General features: G+C 42.6%; 1 protein-coding gene across 2 annotated transcripts; it reads right to left on the bottom strand.

The window, feature by feature from the left end:
* Window positions 1–63: 63 nt before the first annotated feature.
* On the bottom strand, window positions 64–22,502 carry IFNAR1 (interferon alpha and beta receptor subunit 1). 2 transcript variants are annotated; one of them, XM_068179114.1, is made up of 11 exons: window positions 22,237–22,500; window positions 13,275–13,395; window positions 8,985–9,169; window positions 7,549–7,706; window positions 6,356–6,503; window positions 5,068–5,182; window positions 3,623–3,822; window positions 3,206–3,360; window positions 2,249–2,402; window positions 1,833–1,987; window positions 64–759 (listed from the first exon to the last, which is right to left on the bottom strand). In XM_068179114.1, exons 1-11 carry the CDS (start codon window positions 22,427–22,429, stop codon window positions 532–534), a joined length of 1,812 nt encoding a protein of 603 aa, XP_068035215.1. In that variant the 5' UTR covers window positions 22,430–22,500; the 3' UTR covers window positions 64–531. The 2 variants fall into 2 exon arrangements, with proteins under 2 accessions (XP_068035215.1, XP_068035210.1); XM_068179109.1 differs by lacking the exon at window positions 64–759 and having other exon boundaries at window positions 1,296–1,987; window positions 22,237–22,502.
* Window positions 22,503–24,394: the final 1,892 nt, after the last annotated feature.

Here is a 24,394-nt window from a genome sequence, read left to right as displayed (position 1 = left end):
AGGAATCCCTGTGAGGAATCCCGTGAGGAATCCCCTGAGGAATCCCTGTGAGGAACCTCCTGAGGAACCCTGTGAGGAACCCTCCCCTATCACCTTTAGCTCTGGACCTGCTGAGCCAAGCCCTGCCCAGGGGCTGGAAGAGCAAGTGAAAATTCCACAGGTTTGTGTCCAGTGTGGATTGCCTTTGGCTCTGTAAACACTGTGGGAGTAACTCCACATGGAACTCTGCTGGAGCACGCAGGTTTTGCTCAGCTCACAGCTTCAAGTAGAGAAGTGCCCAAAGCTGCTCCCGGTGCAGAGGGACAGCCCTGGGTGGGGTGAGGACATCAGGGTCATTTCCAGCCAGGGCTGAGGAGTTCCCCCAGCAAGGGCAGCTCTGGGAACCCAAACCCAGCAATCCCAAAGGTCACAGTGTCCCCCCGAGGATCCCAAAGGTCACAGTGTCCCCCTCATGCTGGGACTTCCATCACAAAGAAGTCTGAAGTGTTTGTGAAGCTGACAATCCCGAAAAGGAATTCTGATTTCCCAAAGTTACACCATTTCCTTTTCCAGGGTTTCTTTGGATCCTTTGCTGCCGGAAGTGTTGTCGTCGTTGGAATAATTCCCTGAGTCTCGGCTGCTCTGTTTGGAATGTTTGTAGTCTGTGAAAACAATCTGATTTCCCTCTTCTGTGACCATGGATTCAATCACACAGCAATTTTCCACAGATTCCTCTGCAGCTGACAGGTAAGGGCTGCTGAAGGGCTGTGCTCCAAATCCCTGAGGACAGAGGCAGAAGGGGAAGAGACGAACATCCATAAATAATTATATACTGATTTAGATAATTAAATACCAATTCTGCTTATCACCACAGTCACACAAATGTGATTTAGCAGATTCTTTACCATGAGGGTGGGCAGGCCCTGGCACAGGGTTCCCAGAGCAGCTGGATCCCTGGCAGTGCCCAAGGCCAGGCTGGACACTGGGGCTGGAGCAGCCTGGGACAGTGGGAGGTGTCCCTGCCCTGCAGGGGTGGCACTGGATGGGCTCTGAGGTCCCTCCAAACCCAAACCACTCTGGGGTTCCATGCTCATGATGAGCAGCAAGGTGTGGTTTCCTACCCCTAACACACCACTTGGTTCCCTAAGGCCACCAACTCAGATTTAGGATGAAGTTTAGTTCACAGAATCCCAGAGTCCCCGGGGCTGGAGCAGCCCTCCCAGCCCATGGAGTCCCAGCTGTGCTCCATGCCCACCTTGTCCCCAGCCCAGAGCTCTGAGTGCCACCTCCAGGGGACACCTGCAGGGATGGGCACTCCAAAGCTCCCTGGGCAGCCCCTGCCCAGGCCTGAGCAGCCTTTCCATGGGGAAATTCCTGCTGCTGGCCAAGCTGAGCCTGCCCTGGCCCAGCCTGAGGCCGTTCCCTCTCCTCCTGTCCCTGTTCCCTGGGACAGATCCCACCTCCCACCTCCCAGCTGCATTCACAGAATCCAGCACTAAAGGGTGACTCCAACATTTTATCTCAGCCCTTTTCCTGCTCTCAGCTGTCAGTCACCACAGAATTGCAACATTTCATGGATTAGAGCCTGAGGAGGCCACTCAAGAATTAAAAGAAAATCCAAGTATAGAGGTTTCAGGACACACTTGAGTGTTGCCCTTTCCATTCCAGAACAGGATCCATGCTAGGCAGCACCTGTGCCAAGCTGGAGATTGGACAAAGCTCTGGAGACCACTGCTAAAACCTCTAAAATGAACCCTGGCTGACCCATAACAGACGAACATCTTTTTTTCATGATATTTAAAGTTCATTTTCCCACAAAGAAGCTGTGTGATGACCGAGAAGTCAGAGCTCACCTCGATGTTCAGGGGGGGCTGGCAGGAGGGGAAGAACACGTATTTGATTTTGTTGTAGGCTTGGTAGAGCACAAAAACAAGAGGAGTGGCCACCAGCAGGACAAGCAGCAGGGCACCCATGAAAATCCCAAAAATGATCAGAGGTAAAGGTGTACCTAAAATTGGGAATAAAAAACATTCAGTCAAGGTATTCAGAACCAGGAGAAATGAAAGCACAGCTCCAAATATGCTGCAGAATTTATCAAATGATTCAACATTTCCACATCATGGAAACATTCCACATTTCCACAGCCATGGGCAGCAGGGAAAAGTGATGCTGTGCCAGGTGCTCCCAGCGTTGGCAGGAGTTTTGAGTTCCCAGTGAAGGGGTAAGAATCCCAGCTCCAGAGGGGGAACTGCTGCCAGGCTGTGCCCACCTGCAGGGGTGTGGATGCATTCCTGCTGGCTGTAGGCACTGCTTTTGTTGTAGGGCTCAGAGAAGGCCTGGACTTTGACACAGTACAGGGTGGAGGGGGACACATCAGGGACTGTGGCTATGGTCTGCTTCACCTCCTTCTGCTTCACCTCCTCCTGGCAAAAGCAAAAGAGGGAAAAAGGAGGGATCAGATCCCGTGGGCAGCACAGCAATCTCAAACAGGTGAGTGAGAGCTGCAGCCTCTGATGGAGAAGTGATTCTGTGAAATGTCAGGCATTGCTGCAACCCCAGAATCTGCAGGGCTGGAGAGACTTTCCAGCTCATCCAGTCCCACATCCAGATGCCTCTGGAACATTTCCAGGAACTCCACCACCTCCCTGGGCACCCAGATTCAGTAAAATAAATAAACCACCCCCTTAGCTCCTACGCAAAACTCAGCAAACGCTTCCTGGGCAAGAACCAAGTGCTTCCCCCATTCTGAAATGTCACAATTCCAAGTTTCCTGGAAACTCCTTCCTGCTGCAGTTTGCTTCCTTCTCTTCTGTTCCCCTCTTACCGATTCCTGTGAAATATTTACCCTAAGAAGTATTTAAAGAACACGGAAAGATCCATTAAAATGTGAGCTAAAAGGATGCAGGACTTCAGTGTTTGAGGAGCATTTTCCATCACATTGCACACAGCCACACCCATGGAAATGGAGGTTTTACCCCATCACTGGGATATAAAAATCACAGTGATCAGATTTCTAAAAGTTACATCAAAATCTTGACCACTGGGTAATAAAGGTCACAGTGATCAGGTTTTTGATAGAATCTTTCATTAAAAAACTCAATAAACTGACTTTTTAAAGCCTGATATACTACAAATGTGCCTCTTTTGGAAAGGAGCTCGTCAGGGAGAACAGAAGCTCAGGATTTAAGTCAGAATCAATTTTATACTGTATGTAATTAGTTCACACCTCCATATCTGAGGAATTCTTCCAGTACAGGATCCTGTAGGACAAGTCATAATGGTCCCTCATTACTTCCTCCTCAGCTCCTCCTGGAGGAGAAATAACGATGTGGAGCAAAGTGTCACTGAGGTCCAGCCTTACACCAGGAGGGCCAATTCCATCTGAAAACAATAAAATAAATAATTAAAATCCATCTAAAAATATTGCTTCAAAGACTGTCAGTGAAATCCATTATAATTTTGAAGAACCATACAGTTAGAAGTGTAATTTCATAGTTTTATTCAGAATATCAGGTCCTGAGAAACATTTCAATTAATTTCACTATGTTCTTGTGAGATCCCCTCTCCAGGCTCCTGTCAGCTCATCAAGACATTTGGCACGATTTTGCTGAGCAATGAGCATTTCAGGAAACCATTTCCTTACTTGTTTTCAGAGGATCCACTCTGACTTCCCTGGAGAAGCAGGATTTGTTGTGTCCCTCCCTGGCCTGCACTCGCAGGTAATAAAATCCAGAGGGGGTGATGATGGAGGAGAAGTTGCACCAGGTGCTGGTGATGTTCTCACACCTGGGGACACTGAGCCACTTGTCTGAGTAATCATCATTGAGCTTCTTCCAGAACCCACTGCAAGAGAGAATTCAAGAGTTTTGATGCCAGCTCCCTGAACTCCTCAAGAAAATCATATTTGTTTGCGCTGCGCTTGGCTCAGTTTTGGGCAAAGAGGCCTCTAGTAATAATAAAAAAAAAATTCAGCATTTTAATATGAGACATTTCTGAGAGGAACAATTAAGATAAAAGGGCCAGGAAATACAAATCAGGGTTTTAACCAAGCCTCAGCAGAGAAATGAAATGTGGGGTGGACAGGTTCTGAAAACCCAAATGAGAAGTTCTCACGTAGCTCTGTGCAGTCCATTGCTTTCCTGTCATGCCAAAGAATTCCCAAGGAAGGCCAGGGGATCCCTCCTCTTCAGTTAGGTGCTGGCCACAATATTTATGCAACAGCTGGAGATTGAGATACAGGTTTATAGAGCTGCTTCTTCATGGGATTTTATGGATGTGATTCAATGGGGTTTTATGGGATATGATGGGGGGTTTATGGCATTCCTTGTTTTTTGATGCAATATGATTTTTGTCTGGTTTTCTTTATGTGATACGGTGGTTTTGTGTGTGATATGATGGGGTTTGATGTGATACAAGGGTTATTCCAGTGACATGAGGGGGCTTTTATATGACTCGAAAGGTTTTTTTATGTGACACAACATGCCTTTTAATGTGACACAACATTCCTTTTAATGTGACACAACATTTCTTTTAATGTGGCACAACATTTCTTTTAATGTGACACAACATGCCTTTCAATGTGACACAACATGCCTTTTAATGTGACACAACATTCCTTTTAATGTGACACAACATTTATTTTATGTGGCACAACATTTATTTTATGTGACACATTTCTTTTATGTGACACAATGTGCTGCCTTGGGTTTTCTCCCCTACTTGGGTCTGCCCAGAAGAAATCCAAGCTGCTGACAACTGAAACCTCCAACACCTGTATTTTTGCTCACTTCTACTCATCTCATTTCTTCACATTCAAAAAGCCACCAAGCAATTCAAGTTTCCCAGCTTTCAAGATGTCCCTCAGCATTTAGGAGTCCCTTCCATCAGGAGCCTGACACCCCCAGAAGCAGCCCAATCCCCTGAAATTCCAGGCTCAGGTGTTACATGGAACTCTTTCAACAGCAATGAGCCATTCACGTTCCCATTAACACACAAAGCCTGCAAACATTGCACTTCCACCCCGAGGAAACACCTGCAGACACCATGAAGGGCATTTCAGATGGCAGGGGTGGGAATGGCTGAACTCACAGGAGGTACTGCACGTTGTAGTTCACATCCTGATTTTCATGGGCAGTCCAAAGCAGGTGGAATTTCATGTTCAAAGCCAGGACACTCAGGTTGGTTGCACACAGGAGGTCGTTCACTGCTCAGGGGGAAAAGGAAACCCAAAGTTACCAAAAACCTTCATGTCATGGACAGGGAATGGACATTTCTCGTGTCAATAATGAAAACATAAAGATTATTCATTACACAGATTGTCAGTCACAGGCTGTGATATGCAAAGCATCCTATCAAGCCTTTGATTAAAAAAATCAGCTAAAAATCAATTCCGAAAAAAAAAATCAAAGTACATAAATATTGAGAGGAGCAGAAAGAAACTGGTTTGGGAATAACATGAGGAGAAAAATGTGTAAAATACACGCCTGCATTTATTGCACATTTTGATTTTTTATTTTAATATTTTAATAAAATATGAATGTGACAATTACTTAATATTTTATTAAAATAATTTAAACTTGCATGCATCAGTTATTGCAATATTTTATTAAGATACACGTGTATTATTTTAATATTTTAAAAATACACGTGTATTCTTTTAATATTTTTTAAAGACACAGATGCGTATCAATTAATGTATTTTGTGTATAAAGAAATTTTCATTTACCATCAGTTGCTTACATTTTGATGTACCATCAACTCATTATGATGTACCACCCCTGTCCAATCTAATATTTGACTTTCTGCAGTTATCTTTTCCTAAAATAAACATCTAAAAGCAACAGCACAGCACAGAAAAGAATTTAATTTTACATAACAGGGTGGCAAACGGCCCCCCTCAAAGGCTTTCTTCAGCAGCTGTAACAATCAATTCACCAAGGATTACATAAAACCAGCATTTTTTTTAAGCTCAGCTCAACTTTCTGTGTATTCATTGAGCGCCAAGTATCCCAGAGGCTTCTGGGTTTTTTACCTCCTGATTCAGCCACTGATTGAAAAACAAGAGTTTTCCAAAGCACACAAAGAAGTTTTTGATCCAAATTAATGTCAAAATTCAGCTCACGGCAAAAACATTTCTGTATTGTCAAAACTCTACCCTTGACATGTTTTATGTTGATTGAGAAGGATAAATGCATATAATACATATAAGAATATATATATACACACATATACATATCTCCCATATATATATTTATTTTTTAACACCAAAATGAGGAGGAATTTGGGCTTTCTGCCTATTTCTGTTGCTGCAGAACAACTGGCTGTGTGCCAGTTTAACAGAAGTCATCGTTTGCAGAGAACCTGATTTCCTGGGTACCTTTCTGGGTGGTTTTCACACAGCTGATGGGGCTGAACAAGCCTTCCTTTCCCTCCCTGGGGAGATTTGCTTGGACTTTGAAGCAATAGGTGCTGTCTGGGGCAAGGTCATGAATGGTGTCAACAGGGAAAATGGTTTTACTCTGGAGCTGGAAGAAACAAACACGAAGAGCTGTGAGGGGAACTGTGCTTCCCCGGGACCATCATTAAATGATCATTTTGCAGGGTTTCAGCCCATCTGTATCATTTGTACATCACCCAAACACTCCTCTCTCCTCTGCTTTTGGTTTCCCAGACTTGGTGGTGACTGACCAAACACAACTGTACTTCTGGGCCTTTTGCTCCTTTGGTGTGCAATCCCAAAATCCCAGAGATGGGAAGAACCCTCCAGGATCACCCAGTGCCACCCCAGCATCACCCCAAACCCTGTCCCCAAGGCCACATCCAGACTCCTCTGGGACAATTCCAGTGACTCCAAACCTCCCTGGGCAGCTCAGCCCAAGGCCTGACCACTCTGCCAGGGAAATTTAATTCTGTCTTTAATCTGATCCTCCCCTGGTGCTCCTTGAGGCCATTTCCTCTTGTCCTCTCCTGTGCTTCCCCCCGGCTGTCCCCTCCTGGCAGGAGCTGTGCAGAGCCACAAGGTCCCCCCTGAGCCTCCTTTTCCCCAGGCTCAGCCCCTTCCCAGCTCCCTCAGGAATTCTCCAGCCCCTTCCCAGCTCCCTCAGGAATTCCCCAGCCCCTTCCCAGCCCTGGGCACGCTCCAGCCCCTCCAGGTCCTTTCTGAAGTGATGATTTTGATCTGATCTCCCAAAAGAACACAGATTGCCCTTCGATCCCTGCCCTAATTTAGATGACTCTCACTTCCCTAAAAAAGATAAAAGAGGAAGAGTTTCTCCCCTGCTCTTCACAGGAGAGCTCTGGGTGCTCTGCAGGACACACATGCTCCCTTGGAAACCAGTTCACAATGGCAACACCTCAAAAAAAGTCCCTGGGTCAGGGCAATCCAAATAAAACAATCCTATGGTAAGAACAAAATCATCCCACCAAGAAAAAACCACCTCTCCCAACTTTCAAACCACACAGGAGCAGTTACACAGTGACAGAACCAAATAATTCCATTTCAGAGCACGAATTAAAGTCCATCTCTGACAGTTCTGGAAAGGTTAAATAACAAAAAAGAAGTGTTCATACCTGGGCATGTGATGAGTTTTCCCAGAAGACCAGGTTATATTTAAAACTCAGATCATTGATCCACATTTTTTTCCTCTGATTTGCTTCTGGAGGAGAAACCATAACTTTTATGGCCCCATTTGTGGACTGCAATTCCAGTCCTGGTGGACCAATCTGAGCTGCAAATATGGAAAGAAAAAAGAAGTTAAACATGTCTACTTTGAGAAAATACACTCCAAAAGCAGTATACAATAATAAATCTATAGTACCTGCCTGTGGTATCTTATTTTTAATTCTTTTGAATAATCACCCACAGGATCTTAAATTTTCATGACTCAGGCAGTTTCTAAAAGAAATTTAACCTAACAACCAACTACCATCACCTGGTTCTAAAAACAGTTAAAATGAAATATTACCAGCAAATGTTTTCCAAAAAAAAATCAGTATAAATTATTCTAAAACCTCCTGCAAGGCAAGAGACTTAGCTCAGTTCAATAAATCCAACATCAAAGGAGGGCTTCAGTATCACTGGAACTTCTGAAAAGCCACAAACTTCCCAAAAAAAGGGTTCTGGGAGCAACCTGGTCTACGGAAGGTGTCCCTGCCTGATGGGATGGGCTTTAAGGTCCCTCCCAATCCAGACCAGTCTGGGATTCTACAAAAATCTACTGTCAAAAAGGACTTTTCCAAGAAACAATCTGGGAAAATACACAGTGACAGGAAATTCAGCCAGGAAACCAGCAGCACTTGGAATAGTTTTCCCTTTCCAGAAAAGACAGAATTGCAGCATGCCATGACCTGCAGATGCCTGGTCTTACGTTACTCTTGGGAAACTCACCCTGTCCTGCTGTTACCAGCAGAGGAAACCACACGTGGATTTTCACAATCCCTCATTCCAGACTGCTTTGGGTTGGGAAGGACCTTAAACCTCATCTCATCCCAGCCCTGCCAGGGCAGGGACACCTCCCACTGCCCCAGGCTGCTCCAGCCCCAGTGTCCAGCCTGGCCTTGGGCACTGCCAGGGATCCAGGGGCAGCCCCAGCTGCTCTGGGAATTCCATCCCAGCCCCTGCCCACCCTGCCAGGGAACAATTCCCAATTCCCAATCTCCCATCCAGCCCTGCCCTCTGGCAGTGGGAGCCATTCCCTGTCTCCTGTCCCTCCAGGCCTTGTTCCCAGTCCCTCTCCAGCTCTCCTGGAGCCCCTTCAGGCCCTGGCAGGGGCTCTGAGCTCTCCCTGGAGCTTCTCCTCTCCAGCTGAGCACCCCCAGCTCTCCCAGCCTGGCTCCAGCCCCGTGGCTCCTCTGGGCTCTCTCCAGCAGCTCCAGCTCCTCCTGCTGCTGGATCCCAGGGCTGGAGGCTCTGCAGGTGCGATCCCACCTGAGCAGGGCAGGGGAGCAGAATCCTCCCCTGAGGTGCTAAAGGAAGCAAAGTGTCCCCAGCAGCCCCAGGCTCGTACCGACGTGTTCCGGCACCATCTCCAGCACCTCGGACCACGGGGACACCAGGGGCCCAGCCTGGGCCCTCACGCGCACGTAGTGGGCATCGTAGTACTCGGAGATGGCCGAGGAGAAGTCACAGCCTGTGCCAGCCACAGCCTGGCACCCCGGCAGCTCCTGCCAGCCCGTGTCCTCCAGCTCCGGCCTGCGGGACAGAGAACAGCCCAGGATAAACAACACCCTGAGAGGAACAGCCTGGGATAAACAACACCCCGGGATAAACAACACCCTGAGAGGAACAGCCTGGGATAAACAACACCTCCAGTGTGGAAACCCAGGGCCCCGGGAATATTTCTCTGTCTGCTCTGGGCTGTCCTGACCCCCAGGGGAGCACTGACTTTGACCCTCACTCATGGAGAAAACTTCCAAAGCCTCAAGGGAAACCAGAAACCACAAAAGTGTGAAATAGATTGTAGAGAGTGGTGTAGTGTGTGACTTGGGTGAGAAATTTAGGATTTAGGATTTTTAGTAGGTTCTAGATGGGTTCAAGATGGAGGGTACAGGGTGTTGGCCCGAGTTCCCTTCTTCTTTCCTCTTTCTTCTTGGGTTTGGGTGGTGTCTTGTAATTGGGTGGAAAAATCTGCATTGTGGGTCTGTAGGGGTCAGTTATTGGGGTAGAAAGGGAAATAATTTAGGAGTCACTCCTTAATTGGGTAGCTCAGTTTTTGATTAGACTTAAAAGGCCTTGCAACACGAGGTCGTTGGCCATTTTTGTGCTGTTTTCCTGCACGCAGAGTCTGGTGCAGACGGCGTGCTGAAGTTTTGATAAGATAACAATAAACAGAAGCTGCAGACAGAAAAAGTCCAGTGCATCTCTGGTTCCTGACACAGAACTGCTCCAGGAGGGTCTCCCCTGCCAGGGGAGCCCCAGGGAGTTGCCCAACTTGGGGCCCACAAACTCACACCCCAGGACAAACAACACCCCCAGGACAAACAGCCTAGATTAAACAATACCCCCGGGATAAACAACACCCCCGGGACAAACAACACCCTGGGACAAACAGCCCAGAATAAAAAACACCCCCAAGACAAACACCCTGGAATAAACAACACCCCCAGGACAAACAATGCCCCAGGATAAACAACACCCCCAGGACAAACAACACCCTGAGAGAAACAGCCTGGAATAAACACCACCCCCAGGACAAACACCCTGGAATAAACAACACCCCCAGGACAAACAACCTAGATCAAACAATACCCCTGGGATAAACAACACCCCTGGGACAAACAGCCTAGATTAAACAACACCCCGGGACACACAACACCCCGGGACACACAACACCCCGGGATACACAGCCTAGATTAAACAACACCCCTGGGACACACCACACCCCGGGACAAACAGCCTAGATTAAACAACACCCCAGGACACACAACACCCCGGGACACACAACACCCCTGGGACAAACAGCCTAGATTAAACAACACCCCAGGACACACAACACCCCTGGGATAAACAACACCCCAGGGACAAACAGCCTAGATTAAACAACACCCCAGGACACACAACACCCCGGGACACACACCCAGTGAGAAACAAGGCTCACTCTAAAACTTGGAGAAGTTCAATAGGGGACAGAAGGGACAGTGCCCGGCACGGGTGCCGGGCAAACTGCCCGAAGCACAGGTTAACTCGAACAACTCTCAGCGACTCTCTCACTGCCTTGGCCAAATGCATGTCCATGAAGGTTATACATATTCAACGTTCCCCTGAGCTTACATGCTCCAGGAATTCTTTATCTTAGTTCAAACCCTGGCCTCATCTTCTTAGAGCACAGTGCAATGGGATTTTGAGAGTTTTGTCTTTTATTTCCTCACTGATGGGATTTTGAGAGTTTTGTCTTTTATTTCCTCACGAGGCCCCCTGCTCTGTGTTTGACAGTTATTGATAGCCCAAGGGGCAGTGGTAGATTTTTCTTTGGTGCTATTTGTCTGGTTCTTTTCAATGTTTTCTTATCATACAGACATTCTAGCCATTTTTACAAGTGCTTTCAATCAACATTAGCTATTTCACTATTGAATAGATATTGAATAAATATTTCACTATTTGAATAGACATTTCACTATTATCAGTTAGTTACAAAAAGAAAGGCATTAGTTATTATCTCACAACTACAATTATTATTAATTATTTTCTTTAATTTTTGTTTTAATTTTAAATTTAATTTTATTAATTATTAATATTAATTAATATAGTATACATATTAATAAGTTGTTCTATTCATCATTATTATTTCACAACTACAATTACTTCTGCAAAAGCTAATGTTATAATACACAGTGCATAATGTTTTGCAAAAGCCTAAACTATAATATATATTTAGCACACTAAGATATACAATCCACACAGGGATTAGAGTATTAACTATAAAAGGCTGACAAATTATACTAAATCAAGAGCAGTTAAAAAGAGATTACAAACTGTACTCTATCAAAGTAATTTACAAAAGCCAATAATAGCAAAATACAATAATGACATAGTTATTTATAACACACCTCTAGGATAAATAGCCTGGGATAAATCCAACCCACAACCACTGAAATTATTCTTATTTTCTTCTTAACTTTAATAAACATCAGCCCTTTTCATGCTGCTTTATCATCAGTGCAATCAGTGTTACCTCCTTGTAAATTATCCTCCAACTGCCAGAACACAGAATTACACCCTCAGGATTATTATATTTCCTAGCCTGGCAAAGGTTTTATAATTCATGGGAAGAAATTTTAAAGTCCTGACAAAAGTGGTTAAAGGAGCATAAAACCAACAGAACTCCATTAATTATAACATGAGCCAGGAATGGAAATTAAGGGAAAACAAAAACACAAAGGTGAAAAGTGGAGTTCAGCAATAATCAGGTTTTCAGCAGCTCTCTTTAAATCAATACACATCTACACCTCAGTAAAGAAAGAGATTTATGGAGACATTTAAAATGTCCTGGCCAAAAAAAGGAGGCACAAACCTAAAGCAGTAATTGTTTATCCTCAACTCCTACCTTGTCTTTCAGACCAGTCTGACATTTTTAAAAATGAATCTATTTTCAAAGCAGCTGTTCTTATCTACATTTTGGAAAATAAGAACTGGGTTTTTTAAAATCCCAAATCCCAGAATGGCTTGGGTTGGGATGGACCTTAAAGCCCATCCTGTTCCACCCCTGCCACAGGCAGGGAACATTCCACAATCCCAGGTTGCTCAGAATTTCAGTAATTTTATCTCAGAAATGTTTTTCAATATTTACTTGTCACGAAAGTGCCACAGAATGTCTGTGCTAATGTGTGCAAAATAATTGGGGTATGGAACAACTGAAGGAAACCAAGGAAATATTTAAGAACAAACCTTAAATTGTTTCATCTGGGCATTAAACTTGCAGCTGAGAAAGTTGGGTTGATGAACTCTTAGAAATCAGTTGAAAATTACACTGAAAATTCCCTCAAATCCTCTGTGTGGCCACAGCTAGAGAAACCAAACAAACCAGAGACAAAATAAACCTGAATTCCACTTCTGCAAGGACCCTGCTGATGGTTCAGCAGCAGCTCTCCTGTGACGGGTCTGCTTTGCTTTGGAATGACCCTGAAATTGTAAAAGTCCTTGCTCCCCAGCCCGTGCAGCCGAAGGAGAAGTCTGGACTCAGAGGTCTCTTCCAACCTCATTATTCTGTGATTCTGTGAATGCATGAGGTCGAGTTTTCAAGGCTGTTTATTTGTCCTTATCTATAAAATTCTCTCTCTGACCTGCCGAGGTCTGTCTAGTACAGAAGCCATGGCGGTCTGCCTCGAGCCTCGGGTGGAGTTTACATTATATACTCAAAACTACGTGTAGTATGTTTACAATAAGGTGCCAATAACTATGACCTATGTCAGTTTCTCTACCTTAAACCAACAGCAAAGTGTCACCATCACACCAAGACATGGAGGACAAGAAGAAGGAGAAAAAGTCTAGGACATGTTCAGATTCCTCCACCTTGTACCCATTCTAAAAACCCCAAAATTCTGCTTTTCCACCCTGTGTTAGCTCAACTATCACACCACTCAAACCCTTGTGGTCTGCAATTCCTCACGCAGACTTGGCAGCCTCTTCCACGGGCTAAAGCGGAAGCCACAGGTGGCTCTGACTCGGTGCCCGGGTGTCCGAGCCCCCTGCCAGGCTCTGGAGGCAGCCAGGGGGATGCGCTGGACCCCGGCACTCGTGGTGCGACACAGCCCTGATCTCCCAGAGCAGCGGGACAAGCTGGGCCCGGGGACGCACTCACCACTGGAACTGAGCAGAGAAGGTGAGCCCGCGCTCGCTGCCCCCGTAGTCCCAGCTCAGGGAGAAGTTGGTGTTCACCGCGTGCACCCGCACCTGCCCCGGGCTCGGCAGGCGGCTCTGGCCTGGGGAAACAGGCACGCACACGCATCAACGCCAGAGGAAAGGGAACGCAGGGCCGGGAAAAGATTCCAACAGAACGCTCGAGTACGAGCGCAAAGAGCAAAGGGGCTGTTAGGGTGAAATGAAAATAAAACAAAGTATCGCGAGAAGAGGCAAAGAAAATGCTAGGATAACATTTAAATAAAATGTTAAAAGAAAGTATTACAACAAAAAGCAATAAATAATCATTAGGATAAAATGACAATAAAATAAAGTATTACCATGAAAAGCTAAGGAAATATTAGGATAAAATGAAAATAAAGTATTTCGATAAAAAGCAAAGAAAATATTAGGATAAAATGACAATAAAATAAAGTATTACCATAAAAAGCAAAGAAAATATTAGGATAAAATGAAAATAAAATAAAGTATTACCATGAAAAGCAAAGAAAATATTAGGATAAAATGACAATAAAATAAAGTATTACCATAAAAAGCAAAGAAAATATTAGGATAAAATGAAAATAAAATAAAGTATTACCATAAAAAGCAAAGAAAATATTAGGATAAAATGAAAATAAAATAAAGTATTACCATGAAAAGCAAAGAAAATATTAGGATAAAATGAAAATAAAATAAAGTATTACCATAAAAAGCAAAGAAAATATTAGGATAAAATGACAATAAAATAAAGTATTACCATAAAAAGCAAAGGAAATATTAGGATAAAATGACAATAAAATAAAGTATTACCATGAAAAGCAAAGAAAATATTAGGATAAAATGACAATAAAATAAAGTATTACCATGAAAAGCAAAGAAAATATTAGGATAAAATGAAAATAAAATAAAGTATTACCATAAAAAGCAAAGAAAATATTAGGATAAAATGAAAATAAAATAAAGTATTACCATAAAAAGCAAAGAAAATATTAGGATAAAATGAAAATAAAATAAAGTATTACCATAAAAAGCAAAGGAAATATTAGGATAAAATGACAATAAAATAAAGTATTACCATAAAAAGCAAAGAAAATATTAGGATAAAATGAAAATAAAATAAAGTATTACCATAAAAAGCAAAGGAAATATTAGGGATAAAATGAAAATAAAATATAGTATTACAATAAAAAGCAAAGGAAATATTAGGATAAAATGACAATAAAGTATTACCATGAAAAGCAAAGGAAATATTAGGATAAAATGAAAATAAAATAAAGTATTTCGATAAAAAGCAAAGGAAATATTAGGATAAAATGACAATAAAATAAAGTATTACCATGAAAAGCAAAGAAAATATTAGGATAAAATGAAAATAAAATAAAGTATTACCATGAAAAGCAAAGAAAATATTAGGATAAAATGACAATAAAATAAAGTATTACCATAAAAAGCAAAGGAAATATTAGGATAAAATGACAATAAAATAAAGTATTACCATAAAAAGCAAAGAAAATATTAGGATAAAATGAAAATAAAATAAAGTATTACAACAAAAAGCAATAAATAATCATTAGGATAAAATGAAAATAAAATAAAGTATTACCATGAAAAGCAAAGAAAATATTAGGATAAAATGACAATAAAATAAAGTATTACCATAAAAAGCAAAGAAAATATTAGGGATAAATTGAAAATAAAATAAAGTATTACCATAAAAAGCAAAGAAAATATTAGGATAAAATGACAATAAAATAAAGTATTACCATAAAAAGCAAAGAAAATATTAGGATAAAATGAAAATAAAATAAAGTATTACCATGGAAAGCAAAGAAAATATTAGGATAAAATGACAATAAAATAAAGTATTACCATGAAAAGCAAAGAAAATATTAGGATAAAATGAAAATAAAATAAAGTATTACCATGAAAAGCAAAGGAAATATTAGGATTAAATGACAATAAAATAAAGTATTACCATGAAAAGCAAAGGAAATATTAGGATTAAATGACAATAAAATAAAGTATTACCATAAAAAGCAAAGAAAATATTAGGATAAAATGACAATAAAATAAAGTATTACCATGAAAAGCAAAGAAAATATTAGGATAAAATGAAAATAAAATAAAGTATTACCATAAAAAGCAAAGAAAATATTAGGATAAAATGAAAATAAAATAAAGTATTACCATGAAAAGCAAAGAAAATATTAGGATAAAATGACAATAAAATAAAGTATTACCATGAAAAGCAAAGAAAATATTAGGATAAAATGAAAATAAAGTATTTCGATAAAAAGCAAAGAAAATATTAGGATAAAATGACAATAAAATAAAGTATTACCATAAAAAGCAAAGGAAATATTAGGATAAAATGACAATAAAATAAAGTATTACCATAAAAAGCAAAGAAAATATTAGGATAAAATGAAAATAAAATAAAGTATTACAACAAAAAGCAATAAATAATCATTAGGATAAAATGAAAATAAAATAAAGTATTACCATGAAAAGCAAAGAAAATATTAGGATAAAATGACAATAAAATAAAGTATTACCATAAAAAGCAAAGAAAATATTAGTATAAAATGACAATAAAATAAAGTATTACCATAAAAAGCAAAGAAAATATTAGGATAAAATGACAATAAAATAAAGTATTACCATAAAAAGCAAAGAAAATATTAGGGATAAATTGAAAATAAAATAAAGTATTACCATAAAAAGCAAAGAAAATATTAGGATAAAATGAAAATAAAATAAAGTATTACCATGGAAAGCAAAGAAAATATTAGGATAAAATGACAATAAAATAAAGTATTACCATGAAAAGCAAAGAAAATATTAGGATAAAATGAAAATAAAATAAAGTATTACCATGAAAAGCAAAGGAAATATTAGGATTAAATGACAATAAAATAAAGTATTACCATGAAAAGCAAAGGAAATATTAGGATTAAATGACAATAAAATAAAGTATTACCATAAAAAGCAAAGGAAATATTAGGATAAAATGACAATAAAATAAAGTATTACCATGAAAAGCAAAGAAAATATTAGGATAAAATGAAAATAAAATAAAGTATTACCATAAAAAGCAAAGAAAATATTAGGATAAAATGAAAATAAAATAAAGTATTACCATGAAAAGCAAAGAAAATATTAGGATAAAATGACAATAAAATAAAGTATTACCATGAAAAGCAAAGAAAATATTAGGATAAAATGAAAATAAAGTATTTCGATAAAAAGCAAAGAAAATATTAGGATAAAATGAAAATAAAATAAAGTATTACCATAAAAAGCAAAGGAAATATTAGGGATAAAATGACAATAAAATAAAGTATTACCATAAACAGCAAAGAAAATATTAGGATAAAATGAAAATAAAATAAAGTATGACCATGAAAAGCAAAGGAAATATTAGGATAAAATGAAAATAAAATATAGTATTACGATAAAAAGCAAAGGAAATATTAGGATAAAATGAAAATAAAATAAAGTATTACGATAAAAAGCAAAGAAAATATTAAAATAAAATGAAAATAAAATAAAGTATTACGATAAAAAGCAAAGGAAATATTAGGATAAAATGAAAATAAAATATAGTATTACGATAAAAAGCAAAGGAAATATTAGGATAAAATGACAATAAAATAAAGTATTACGATAAAAAGCAAAGAAAATATTAGGATAAACTGAAAATAAAGTATTACGATAAAAAGCAAAGAAAATATTAGGATAAAATGAAAATAAAATAAAGTATTACGATAAAAAGCAAAGGAAATATTAAGATAAAACTAAAAGAAAATAAAGTATTACCATAAAAAGCAAAGGAAATATTAGGATAAAATGAAAATAAAGTATTACAATAAAAAGCAAAGGAAATATTAGGATAAAATGACAATAAAATAAAGTATTACCATAAAAAGCAAAGGAAATATTAGGATAAAATGAAAATAAAATAAAGTATTACCATAAAAAGTAAAGAAAATATTCGATAAAATGAAAATAAAATAAAGTATTACCATAAAAAGCAAAGGAAATATTAAGATAAAACTAAAATAAAATATTAAAATTAAATAAAGTAATATGATAAAAGGCAAAGAAAATATTAGGATATAACTAAAATAAAATATTAAAATAAAATAAAGTGTTACGATAAAAAGCAAAGAAAATATTAGGATAAAATGAAGATAAAATAGCACAATAAAAGAAAAGAAAATATTAGGTTAAAATTAAAATTAAAGTATTACAATAATGAGCAAAAAAATATTAGGGTAAGATGAAAAAGTATTACAATAAAAGGCAAAGAAAATATTAGGATACAAAGAAAATAAAATATTAAAATAAAATGAAATATTAAGATAAAATTTTAACAAAATGTTCAATTATTATGATAAAAAGCAAAGAAAATATTAGGATAAAATGAAAATAAAATATTACAAGGAAAAGAAAAGCAAATATTAAGATAAAATAAAAGTAAAATATTACAATAAAATAAAATCTAAAATAAATAAAATATTATAATAATCAAAATAAAAAATTAAAATGACTAAAATAAAAACAAAATATATATATCATTAACATAGAAAAAAAATTAATGAAAATAAAAATGGCATAAAATATGTAAAACACAATAAAATACAAGAAAATATTATAATAATCAAAATAAAAAATTAAAATGACTAAAATAAAAACAATATATATATATAATTAACATAGAAAAAAAATTAATGAAAATAAAAATGGCATAAAATATGTAATTACAATCAAAATTTTAGATAGAATAAAAATTAAAATAAAATACAATCAAATTTAAATAAAATGAAAGAAAAATCAATACCAATTAAATCAATACAAATGAAAGAAAGCACACTAACAAACCAAAATACAATAAAATAAAATAGCCCTCTTGACCTCGCCACTGGAGTTTGTCTGTTTCTAGTTCATCTGCAGTCATTTCCTCCTGATTCCCAGGGGCTGCCCTTTCTAAGGCACAGCTGAAGGTGTTTGGGATCAGGCTGAGGTTTGATGGCACAAAGAGCAGAGCAGGACCCAGAAATCCCTGAAATCCCACAAATGCCCCTTCAGCTGGCCCACGATGGCTTATCCTGAACCCAGAAATCCCTGAAATCCCACAAATCCCCCTTCAGCTGGCCCATGATGGCTTATCCTGAACCCAGAAATCCCTGAAATCCCACAAATCCCCCTTCAGCTGGCCCATGATGGCTTATCCTGAACCCAGAAATCCCTGAAATCCCACAAATCCCCCTTCAGCTGGCCCATGATGGCTTATCCTGAACCCAGAAATCCCTGAAATCCCACAAATCCCCCTTCAGCTGGCCCATGATGGCTTATCCTGAACCCAGAAATCCCTGAAATCCCACACATCCCCCTTCAGCTGGCCCATGATGGCTTATCCTGAACCCAGAAATCCCTGAAATCCCACAAATCCCCCTTCAGCTGGCCCATGATGGCTTATCCTGAACCCAGAAATCCCTGAAATCCCACAAATCCCCCTTCAGCTGGCCCATGATGGCTTATCCTGAACCCAGAAATCCCTGAAATCCCACAAATCCCCCTTCAGCTGGCCCATGATGGCTTATCCTGAACCCAGAAATCCCTGAAATCCCACAAATCCCCCTTCAGCTGGCCCATGATGGCTTATCCTGAACCCAGAAATCCCTGAAATCCCACAAATCCCCCTTCAGCTGGCCCATGATGGCTTATCCTGAACCCAGAAATCCCTGAAATCCCACAAATGCCCCTTCAGCTGGCCCATGATGGCTTATCCTGAACCCAGAAATCCCTGAAATCCCACAAATCCCCCTTCAGCTGGCCCATGATGGCTTATCCTGAACCCAGAAATCCCTGAAATCCCACAAATCCCCCTTGATGGTTTATCCTGAACCTGATCTGGGAGAGGCTCCCCACTGCAAATCCCATTTCTTCTTCTACACGAGCTCCCTGTCTACAAAGGGAATGTTTGGAAAAGCAGAGTGACGGAATTCTGCAAAGTCCTTTTGGAGAACTGAGTGGGATCCACATGATTTTGGGAAATAACTCCCGAAAGCACAAAACCGTGAAAGCCAAATAACTCAGTAAAACCTTGTGGCTCCCACTACAGAATTTATTCCCACAAGGCAGGAATTTGTTGCTCTTCTGACAGAGTAAGACAAACCCAGAGAATGCCAAAGGATGTTTGCTTGGAAAATAAGAAAACAAAGGAAAAAGCAGATTTTTTCCCCAGATATTTATCCAACAGATGGCTACAATTCAGCCAAAACCCTTGTGACAACAAGGGCCCCACAGACTCCCACTGATAAAAACAATACTAAATTCCAATTATTGGAGTATTTTTGTTTGCCTTGGGTAGAAATTCAAATATTTAGTGTATCTTTCCCATCTTTTCAAATCCTTAATTTATAGAGCATGAGGCTTTCCAGTAGTCCCTGTTAGACCTCAGCAGGTCAGATGGGAAAAAGGAGGAGTGGGAGCAGGAAGAAGAGCCTGTCCAGATCCATGTTCTTAGCAGAGATCTAAAACCTCTGATTTTAAAGATTTTTAGTATTTTCTGTGTTTTAACCCAGCCTGTGTTTTGTACAGCTGGGAAATAGCCCAGGAAGGTTATTTTCAACACAACTCCCCACCCAGAGAAAGCTGAATGGCAGCAGCAATTCTTGAAGTTTTCCTTTTAAGCCAAATTTCCAGCTTCCTGGGGCAGTTTTATTGTTCTCTTCTGTATCCCCTCCAAACGGTTCAACTTGCTTGCAGCAGTGTAAAAAAAAAAAATCACAATGAACTGGATGAGGTCAATTAACGGAGGTCTAATTTATATGAGACATGACCTAATATTTTCCTTATTTTCCTTCTAATTAGCACTGCTGTGCCCTGATACTTTTGGGGTTTCTAAAATCACCCAACAAAACAATGCTGTGTAATTTATGCGTATAATTTTTTTTTTTTTTTTGCAGGTGTGATATTTTAACCCTCCTCTCTTTGCCCTGCACATTCTCCTGTTCCAATACCACTGCACTTGTTTCCTGGAGTACTGATCCACTTTCTCAGGATACTTCTGGAGGCTCCACCCTACAGACAGGAATATGTGGTCCAGCCATCCACCCTTTCACCTATTTCCCCATTTCCAATGAGTTTTGTGCTTGCCTCCCTAAATTAATTCCACAAATCATCATTTTCCCAATGAACAGCTATGCAGGAAGGAAGGAGATGATGCTTAACCAGCAGAGAAATTGTGTGATTTAGGTAGTAACTTGATATGCAAAGAAAAACCTAAAAAACAACATTTCTTCCTGGCTTATTTTATTAATGATTAAAAGCCAGACATTTAAAACTAATTTGTGTTTGTCCACTTGAGCATGATGACACTTTGGTTCTGAGAAACCCTTATAAGGGATTAGACTTCTGTGGAAAGAAGAGATTAAAATCCAGAAATGCTTTTAGCACATCCGCCTATTTCCATCCCCTGTCAAATTCCAATAAATTAAACCAGCCCAAACTGTTCTAATACAGAAAAATGACTGCTTTGCTCGGGAGATGCTCAGCAATATTGTCAGTAAACGACGGCTGAAAATAATAATGATGATCTAACAAAATCTATTCAGCAACAGAAGAAAGCAAGAATTGGCAACACAGCAATCCCCACGGCTGGGGGAAACCCCAGGAAGAGCACATGATGCTCGATGCTTACGACATCCCTGGGTGCAGGAGCCAGTGGAAAATTTCAGTCAACATTTCAGCAGAAGGAGGAAGAGGAGGCCCCTCACATTTGACACCAGGAAAGGCTCTGAGGGACCTTGATATGCAAAGAAACCCAGAGCCAGAGCTTTACCCTGGAGCAGCAGCACAGGGAACAGCTGGGCTTGGCACAGTCGAAAGGAGAGGTCACTGAAGCAGAGCTATAGGAATTCCGGAGTTAGGATCACCCACTGGTTGGGATCTCAGAGCCCACCCAGTCCCAGGCTGCTCCAGCCCCAGTGTCCAGCCTGGCCCTGGGCACTGCCAGGGATCCAGGGGCAGCCCCAGCTGCTCTGGGAATTCCATCCCAGCCCCTGCCCACCCTGCCAGGGAACAATTCCCAATCCCCAATCTCCCATCCAGCCCTGCCCTCTGGCAGTCTAAAACCACTGTCCCTGGTCCTGTCACTCTCTGCCTGTATAAACAGTCTCTCTGCCCTCCCTTGTTACGCTTCACAATCTTTCCTCTTCCAGCAACAGGTTTTGGGCAATAGTAGTTTTTTTTGCTGAGTAAGGAAAAAAGACAAGGCACAAGCTCCTGCCCTGCGAGCCAAAACCCCCATCCTGCCATTCTACCTCTCGTTTCCTCATTTATCCTTTAGGCTCTGCCAGACTGTGACTTCCAAGCCAAAGAATGGGAATCCAAAGCTGTTTTTCCCACGCCGCGGCTGCAGCCACTGCAATTCACTGGGAACAGGTGGGACCGGCATGGAGGAGAGGGACAGTCCAGAGGGACACGGGGGACAGGAGCCAGGGAATGGCTCCCTGCCAGAGGGCAGGGCTGGAGGGGAGATTGGGAACTGGGAATTGTTCCCTGGCAGGGTGGGCAGGGGCTGGGATGGAATTGCCAGAGCAGCTGGGGCTGCCCCTGGATCCCTGGCAGTGCCCAAGGCCAGGCTGGACACTGGGGCTGGAGCAGCCTGGGGTAGTGGGAGGTGTCCCTGCCATGGCAGGGTGGCACTGGGTGAGCTGTGATCCCTCCGACCCAAACCCCGCCGTGATTCCATGGCAGCCCTGCAAACACCACACATCCTCACCGACACCGTTATCCCGCCCCGCATCCCCGCAGAGCTCCGGGACCGCAGCGGGACCCGCGCCCCGCTCCCCCTCGGCCCCGGGGAGGGGGCCCCGCACCGGCCCCGCTCCCTGAGGGCTCCCGGGACCCACCTGCGCAGGGCAGCGGGACCAGGAGCAGGGGCAGCACGGCCGCCAGGCAGAGCCCGCCCGGCACCCACAGCCGCCGCCACGCCGCCGTCCATCTGCCCCTCGGCTCCTCCGGCCATCCCTCCCCGGGCTCCTCGGGCTCCTCCGGCCATCCCTCCCCGGGCTCCGCCGCCGTTCCAGCCCCGGGCTCCGCCATCCAGGGCAGCGCTGCCGGAAGCGGCGGCGGCGGCGCCTGCGCGGCGCGGCCCGGGCGCTCCGAGGGGCGGTGAGGGCTGCGTGAGGGATGTGAGGGCGGTGTGAGGGCGGTGTGAGGGATGTGAGGGCGGTGTGAGGGATGTGAGGGCGGTGTGAGGGCGGTGTGAGGGATGTGAGGGCGGTGTGAGGGATGTGAGGGCGGTGTCGGGGCTGTGTGAGGGCGGTGTGAGGGGTGTGAGGGATGTGAGGGATGTGAGGGCGGTGCCGGGGCTGTGTGAGGGCGGTATCCGAGCTGTGCGAGGGCGGTGCGAGGGCGGTGTGAGGGATGTGAGGGCGGTGTCCGAGCTGTGCGAGGGCGGTGTGAGGGCCCAAGGCCAGGCTGGACACTGGGGCTGGGAGCAGCCTGGCACAGTGGGAGGTGTCCCTGCCATGGCAGGGCTGGCACGGGGTGGGATTTAGGGTCCCTCCCAACCCAAACCGTTCCGTGGTTCTGTGATTGTCTGGGGAGGGAGAACCTCTCTCTCTCTCTAGCTGCAGTTTGTCCGTGTCTCAAATGTGGGGTTGAATGCTGCAGTGAGCATTAAATGCAGTGTGAGTGTTACAGCCCCTGAACTGGGGCTTGGGTTCAGCTCCCTTTTGCCAGCCACAAGTTCTGATCACAAGATTAAAGAGCTCCTCTTTTTCTTTTTTTCTTTTTTTTTTTTTTTTTTTTTTTTGTGTGTTTCACGTTTTCCATGGGCCTGCCCAGCTGCAGGCTTGCGGAGGTAAAGTCAGGTGTTCGCCTTTCACTTCCCACCCCCTCAAGCCCAGGCTCCTCAGTGGGCTGACCACTGTTTTCAGAGAGGAGGATTTGAAACTCTGGTGGGCAAAGGTCTGTGCCCTCAACGTCCTGGCTGTCATAAACAGGACAGGCTTTGCTTCTCGGGGAGAGCACAGACTGACTTTTGGATAAAAATGTTCCTGGCTGCTGCTGCCTCTTGTGCCATGGGGTGCTGCACGTACTCCGAGCACGTCTGCTGGTCTCAGGTCCTGGAATCCCAGGATGGGTGAGGTTGGGAGGGACCACAGTGGGTCACTGGTGCCACCTCCCTGCTCCAGCAGGGCCAGCACAGGGCACAGGGCACAGGGCTGTGTGCAGGTGGCTCTGGAATGTCCCAGGGAGGAGACTGCAGCCCCTCTCCGGGCTCTGTTCCAGCTCGGTCCCTGCCCAGGGCAGAAGTTGTGCCTCCTGGGCAGGGGAATTGCTGGGCTCAGCCCCTGCCCGTGGCTCTGGGGCCATTGCTGGGCCTGGAGCAGAGCCTGGGCCGGCTCTGACCTCCTGCACACAAGGACAGACAGACAGGCACAGACAGAGACTGACAGACAGCCAGGGACTGACACACAGGGACAGCCAGGGACTGACAGGGACAGACAGACAGCCAGGGACTGACACACAGGGACAGCCAGGGACTGACACACAGGGACAGACAGGGACAGACAGGGACAGACAGAGAGCCAGGGACTGACACACAGGGACAGACAGGGACAGACAGGGACAGCCAGGGACTGACAGACAGGGACAGACAGGGACAGACAGGGACAGACACACAGGGACACACAGGGACAGCCAGGGACTGACACACAGGGACAGACAGGGACAGACAGACAGCCAGGGACTGACACACAGGGACAGACAGACAGCCAGGGACTGACACACAGGGACAGACAGGGACAGACAGACAGCCAGGGACTGACAGCCAGGGCTCAGGCCCCTCTCACTGGGGCTCCTCTCCAGGCTGAGCAGCCCCAGCTCCCTCAGCCTCTCCTGGGCACGGAGCTGCTCCAGGCCCCAGGACTGCTGAGCCTGTAGAGATGAATCCTTGGCTAGAGCAGCGTGTGAGGGGCATTGTCGCCCTGATTTCTTAGGATTTTCTTCTGAGTTTACATTCTTGTAGAGAACTTTCTCACGCAACTTTCTGTAAACAAG

Source organism: Anomalospiza imberbis, chromosome 2, assembly GCF_031753505.1.
Source record: "Anomalospiza imberbis isolate Cuckoo-Finch-1a 21T00152 chromosome 2, ASM3175350v1, whole genome shotgun sequence".
NCBI classification, from domain to species: domain Eukaryota; kingdom Metazoa; phylum Chordata; class Aves; order Passeriformes; family Viduidae; genus Anomalospiza; species Anomalospiza imberbis.
The sequence above is the reverse complement of the archived record's forward strand: the minus strand, read 5'-3'. Positions and strand labels throughout refer to the sequence as shown.